This window comes from Egretta garzetta, unplaced genomic scaffold (assembly GCF_000687185.1).
Source record: "Egretta garzetta isolate BGI_Z169 unplaced genomic scaffold, ASM68718v1 scaffold279, whole genome shotgun sequence".
Classification (NCBI taxonomy): domain Eukaryota; kingdom Metazoa; phylum Chordata; class Aves; order Pelecaniformes; family Ardeidae; genus Egretta; species Egretta garzetta.
In genome coordinates, this window is record NW_009260844.1 from 465,453 (window position 1) to 471,955 (window position 6,503).

The 6,503-nt window shown below is 38.1% G+C and overlaps 1 protein-coding gene across 9 annotated transcripts in view; it reads right to left on the reverse strand.

Moving 5' to 3' along the window:
- PAN3 (poly(A) specific ribonuclease subunit PAN3) overlaps nt 1-6,503 on the reverse strand; it is a 78,874-nt gene that overhangs the window by 69,709 nt on the left and 2,662 nt on the right. For 8 of the 9 annotated variants that reach the window (XR_004843084.1, XM_035902546.1, XM_035902550.1 and 5 more), the window contains exon 2: nt 1,846-1,967. Coding sequence is in view for 7 of the 9 variants with exons in the window: in XM_035902546.1 (XP_035758439.1) it covers nt 1,846-1,967 (122 nt within the window). In the remaining 2 variants the exon portion in view is untranslated. Of the gene's footprint in view, nt 1-1,000; nt 1,074-1,845; nt 1,968-6,503 lie in introns of those variants that run through there. The other variant, XM_035902549.1, reaches the window with a different exon arrangement.

A 6,503-nucleotide genomic window follows, 5' to 3' on the forward strand; every position in this document is an offset into this window, starting at 1 on the left:
CGGAGATCAGGCAAGGCCTAGGTTAGGCCAAAGTTGTAACTGCAAGAATGTACTCAAGCTGGAACATGCCAATGCCGACTACATCTTTAGGAAATTATCTAACATCTAGGAAGTCTCCAGTGGGTCTATATAAACCAGTTTTGCAAAACTTTAATCAAGTGACAAAATCTGGGAAAATTTTCAGAGAGCGCGAGCACAAAAGGTATATCCTTGACATAACCACCAATCTATCAGATTAAAGTCTCTGTTCCAAACCATAAAGCCTTAGTATCATTTAAAGTAACTAAGATTTTTCCCTCACCTTGCTCTCCAAAGGGCTGAAAGACATGGAAAATCACATTCCAAGTGACTAAACTTTGTCAGGATGGACTTAATTTAGAAACGGACACACAATCAAAACCTCAGCTTTACCTATGCACAACTTAAATTACATGATTCAAAGGGGAAAAAAAAAGTCAATATACGAATGGTTTTTAAACTGTAGTTTAATGCCTGTAAGCACTTTCTCAACACTAATGAAATCCTTCTTCAGAAGTCATTTTCCTTAGCCTCCAATGGCTAAGAGGCACACCAATTTCTTTTCTCAAAGAGAAACAAAATGCCTTGACCGTAATCTCACAGGAAATAGTGAAGTATTTAAAAATCCTATGAGCATTCATGTTAGATGCATGCTTTATTGTCTTTCTAGAAGAAACAATTATAATTAAAAATTTGTGTTCAGAAAGACACCACTGTAGAATACAGTTTAAGGATACAAAACATAACAACTTTGCGCTAAAAGGATAAAATTATCTCAGTGATACCGAAATTTGTAACTTCCAGCTTCAATAGTACAGTTGAGGATCAGAGGTTAAACTTTTCTTTTTAAATCATGCATCACTCTCAGCAACAAACATTTCCATAGTTTTGCAATTCTGTTGAGTAAGAAAATCCAGCCTTCTTGAAAACATGCAGTAAAAAAAAGAAAAGAAAGAAGGGAACACACCTAATTATTTCCCACCTTTTGCTGAGTTATTTTTCAATCCATAATACAGCCACAATTGAGACCAAAGTAAGCTCATAAGGAGAGTTCCCTTGATATAAAAGAAGAGAGTTGTTGTCAGGACTCAGTGCGAACTGTTTGACTTGTGCGCTCTCTCATTTACCAGAAACTGGTTTGTTAAACCTCTGAGTACAGGGAGAGACCATCTTCTTTTTAAAAAGCTAACAGTTTGAGGTAGTCACTATAGTACTTTGTGTGTTAATTCAATAGATACTTGTTTGGGTTTTAAGTATGACAGCCTTTTGCTGTAAATTTTGCATAATACTACCTATACAATAAATTCCACCTCATAGGAATTCCTATGCCAACATCTACAGAACACTATAAATACTAGAAAACATTTCAGAAGATTTAAATGAGAATTCAACATCACTGAATGCCACCAGAGACTGAGTTTACAAACTTTGAAATTTTTGCCTAGTATTTACAGGTTTGACAGTTCACATTTTGCTGCAGTGACTTTTTGATCTTTTAAATGTTTCAAAATGTATTTTTTATATATTTAGTGAAAGGCTATCAAAATAAGCTATGAGCCTAAAAAGGAATCTAGGAACAGAGAGTTAATATTATGTGGCAAAGCCCAACGCAACAGCTCAGATAAGTGCCAATAAAAATGGACTAATTTTAAAGCAATGATATTGTTTCATTTCCATTTGCAAGATTAAAGTGAGTGTATACTCTGTACATCCTACAAGATGACATGTACCACAAGGCTCCGGTTTTCCTGCCTCTTGAACAGTTTTTCCCTCTTGGTGTAATGCCAGCCAGAACTAATGAAACACTATACAATTCACTGCTATTACCTGCATCATGGGATACTTTGTTTCAGCGGGACTTCCAAATCCATTAACGCCAATGAAGCTGGTGCTAAAGTAGGAATCTGTGAGACTAGCATCAGCTAACCCACCGCCATCTATTCCGGGAACTAAAAGAAAAAAAGAAAAACGTTTCAGAAAAAAAAAAATCAGTTTACCATGGGTTTATTTGCTAATATCTCTTACATGGGTTTTGGTGGCAGGGGGGTAGAATAGGAAAAGGTTGGTAACACTATTTCAAACCTATCTTCTCAGAAAACAGCTAAAAACATGTTAGTGCACTGAATGAAAAACTTCATGAAAGAGGTTGCTAAATGACAGCATATGTAGCATGAAGTTACAGCACAAAAAGCAGAAAGAGGCAGACAAGTAAAAAGTTTTGACAGAAACAATGAGGAGTTCCAACTTTAGAAACAAGAATAACAAGGCAAATAATGATATCAGAAAGAAAATACATCAACTACATCTTGGAAGGCAAGCTTCTTTTAAGAAAACCTATATTCTTGCATACACATCTTGGAAATATATCTGTCAAGCAGAGCTTTTAACTGGATGTACTGGTTCTTTTAAAGGGTACAAAAAATGTACATTTAAAAATATCTCAAGTCCTTTCACACAAAGCACACACATTTTAAAAGCTTCCTTAAGAGCATAACACTATTTTTATTATCTCATACTTCATGAAGTGGTAACAATTTTATGAAATGTGGCCAGAAAACCCTTTCGGACTGAAAGCAAATGTGAAGGATGTGAGAAGAAATTAATCCCCTCTCTAGAAACAAGGGCCTTGACGTACAAGCGTGGTACTTCAACCACAAATAAATGAATTCAATACTATGAGAGTACAGGGAACAACAAGAAGCAGTCATAATTAACACAACACACTTGAGCAGGTATTACTTTGGTAACAAAAAAAAAGTTTACAATGGTATAGAAGCTGCAGTTCAAATTAAGCTTCCGCAAAAACACCCACAGCAAATTATAAAGACGCTAATCAGTATGGCCAGGCCACTGCAAGCCAACAGGCATGAGTAATCGGTAGCTCCAAGGTAGGAAAGGCACACATCCAACTCAGAAGAACATCCTGTACCAAACTATCTGACTTCTGGGAGGACTCGCAGCCAGCCGGTGACACTGGGAAACAACTTCCTGATCCTAATCCTCAAAGGAAATAAAATGCAACTTTGTGGCAGGGCTAAAGGAATGCAGATTATAACCCCTCAAATTTCAACAGAATGGGAATTTTCCCTCCAAAAGAGACGACATAACCTGGTGAGCCATTTCCGTGCCGTAGGCACAGGAAACAGCAAAAGTAGTACAGCCAGATGGAATCATAGGAAGGGCTGGAAGAGGAGAATGACTGGCAGCATCCGTGCTACAGACAGATGGAAACACTGCCCAGCTGCACTCCCTGGGATGTGAGCTGTATGAATTAGCCAGCCAGGGGTAACACCAACAGCACCTCAAACAAAGAGCTCTGAGAGATCAAATAAACCAAATACTTCAGTTGCAATACAGATCAATTTTGCAAGCAAAAAAGATTCTTAAAGTATTGCTGCCAAATTTAGAACATTATTTTTATAATACAAATACTCTGCAGGTTTGAGGGAGACACCTGAGGAACTTTAAAGATGCTCATTACTAATGAATTGCAACATAACTTTTTTTTTTTTAAAAGTAAGTTTTAGAAGTTAGCTAAGAGAATAGGAAAATAAAACTCCCTGCACTATCCTAGATCCTCCTTCATAAGGAGCAGCCACATAGAAACTTCACAAGCCCTCTTGCTACATCTCTAATAAAGACAAAGCTTTTTTGCTTTGTCTTTCAAATGTCAGTCCCTCTTTTGCCTTCATTTGGAAAAATTTACATTCAAAAGCCTAGGAAAAGTATTTTATGGTTGAACTATTGTATCAGGAAAAATATTAATGCCTGCAGGTAATGCCAATTACTGTCTTATCCTACCTGCCACTGTCACTCCCTAACTCACACTGTGAAGGTTAGCATTTTAACACAATCCTTTTCTGGCATCATGAAAAATACTACAACTCATTCATACAAGAAAACCAGAAGGCAGCAAATCAGTGTTTAGTTATGAGTAGTTGCAGTCTAGTTTGCCCATAAATTATTCAGGGCTCACACTGTGTTTTTTATTTATTTTAAAAATGCATTTCCAATACAGCTTCTCTGCCTGCACTTCAGCCATTATCAAAAACTGCTGCAGTTTTTATGCTACAGTTTGACTGCAAAAGACCAAGAAAAACTGTTTGATTTCCAGGAACAACTGTCATTTCAAGGTACACCATACAATTTCAGCAGCATACCTGCTATTTCATCTTACACTTCTGTCAGAAACTCCAGATTCTATCCAATTTTTAACAAACTAGCAAGCGACTCCCTCAGATTACACGATCAGTTTTACAAATCCTTCAGCCTCTGTTGAAGAATTAAGAAACTGCTGATTCCTTCTGCCTTCTCCCACTGCTCCTCACTATGCTAGAGTCAATGTGACAACCCACGTACCTTCATTTCTCTGTTGGACACATACAGTTAATGCACAAAACCCTTAGAACTGGGAAGAGGCAAGTGAAAGCTTGCAAGTTTTGCCACATTCAGCAGCAAGGGATGTGGAGAACCCCCTTGTTGTAAAGAAACCCCAGAGCTGACCTCCTATAACTCCAGACAGCTGGTACAGGTAGCTGCAGTCACCCGTTATCCAAACCAAGCACTGGAGCAGGGGCAGGCAGCCTTGCTAGGGCACAAATACAGCACCAGGTGCTTTGCTCCTAGTCTGGCTGAGGCATCCTCAGTGCCAAGCAGCTCAAGCTGGAAGCAGGAACAGGCTTCAGGCAGCAACCCCAGAGCTGAGCACGGCTGAAGATGCTCCTGGGAATGACAAAGTTGATCTTTTGACATCGCTGCCTTTTTACTGCTGGTATTTGCTACGCAAGCCTATGCAAACCACATCAAGCAGCTCAAAGCTACAATTTAGGCTTTCTATTGGCATTCCCAATATCTAACTGGGCACTCCAGATAGCAAAAGCTACTCCAGAACATTTTCTTTTACGTAGCTGTACACAGACCATCTCTCTACTGAAGTGCAATGGTTTGGCCATACCAATCAGCCTCCTTGCGCCACTACTACAAAATGCTGTACTCTACTCCAATGATGATCCACCTTCGTACCACTCAATTCCACCAGCACCATAGCAATTTCAAGATGGCTTTCAACTATGAGGCTTTCTGTTGTCCTCTTCCAAATGGTCTAGAAACACACCTCTAGCAGAGGGACCAAGACCACAAGAAAATATATTCTGCAGGAACAATCAAAACCATCAGAAGCAAGCTCAGAGGAGCAGAGGGCAGTTGTCTTGGCAGTAGCTCATATTCAGAACAGAATTCTCTAGAAGCACTAAGTGTAACTATTGCCTTCAAAAGAAAACTCACCACTAGCTTCCTTAAACTACCTTCCCTATAGTAACAAGCAAGAAATTTAAGACTAATAGAAAAGATGCACCTTACGTAGGTACAAAGAAAAAGAAGAAAGTTCTGCACTACTTATAGAACCAGAAAAAGAGTGTTCACTACATACTTCATTTCTGTTCAAGGAGGGACATTCGGCTGTTACAGTGATGAAAGCTCAGCAAATACCTAAACAGCCAAGGCAGTTTTACTGTATTTGGCACCTGGCCTTCTCCATGAGAAGCAGGGCTTTTATCCTCCTTCTGCCAAACATTTGGCAAATCGTAAATTCTTGCTTGCTTCTGGAAGACCACTGCAGTTCAGAGCATGAAAAAAGAAAAGTGATTTATCATAAGCAATCCATAGGAGAAGATCTTCAGAAGTGGGCATACTTCACCACACAAGCAGTGTGGTATTAGAAAAAAAAATAGAAGCCTAAACTGGAAAGAGAAGATCTTAGTCCTTATAAAGTTTTCATTCTCGTTTTCATTTCTCATTCATTTCTCAGTTTTCATTCTCACTAATTTACATCAGACCCCATATTTGATTTGTCTATCCTGATGTTTCCTATATAACACACACTTCCAAATGCTGTACACAGCACTGTTAAAATTACAAATAAAAAATAACTTCTGAGGTTTCTTTTCTCTTTTAAAACACTGATTATAACTTTAGGTAAGTAAGTTTAGACAATTTCAGGCAAGTCTTGAATTGGCCATTTCTGTCAAAGGAACATGCCTTTCTGTTGTGTAACTACTATCCATCCATTGAAGTTGTATATATTTTCACCAGGCTCTTCCTTGGAGAGAAGCAGCAACTTCCTTATAAAAGCAGAAAGGTTGAGTAGGCAGGTCTGAGAAGAAAAGATGGATGTGCGAGGGAACAACTGGGAATCCAGTGGGGGAAAAAAAAAAATGCTAACATGTTATGTAAGCACATATGTGAAAACAAGAAGAAATTTCTAAATTGCATCAATATTAAAGCCAGAAGTTACATCTTGGCAATTCTGGAAAGAAATTAAATAAAACATCTTGAGAAATTCAGAAGACATTTTCTACTTTTTAAACACACATTATCTAATATTTTTTTGCTTGGTGAGTAACACTGCAGCTTAATGTGACAACTGCAATTAAAAATAAATATCTTCTTATATAATTCTTCTCCCACAGAATTTTAGCAGAAAGCAG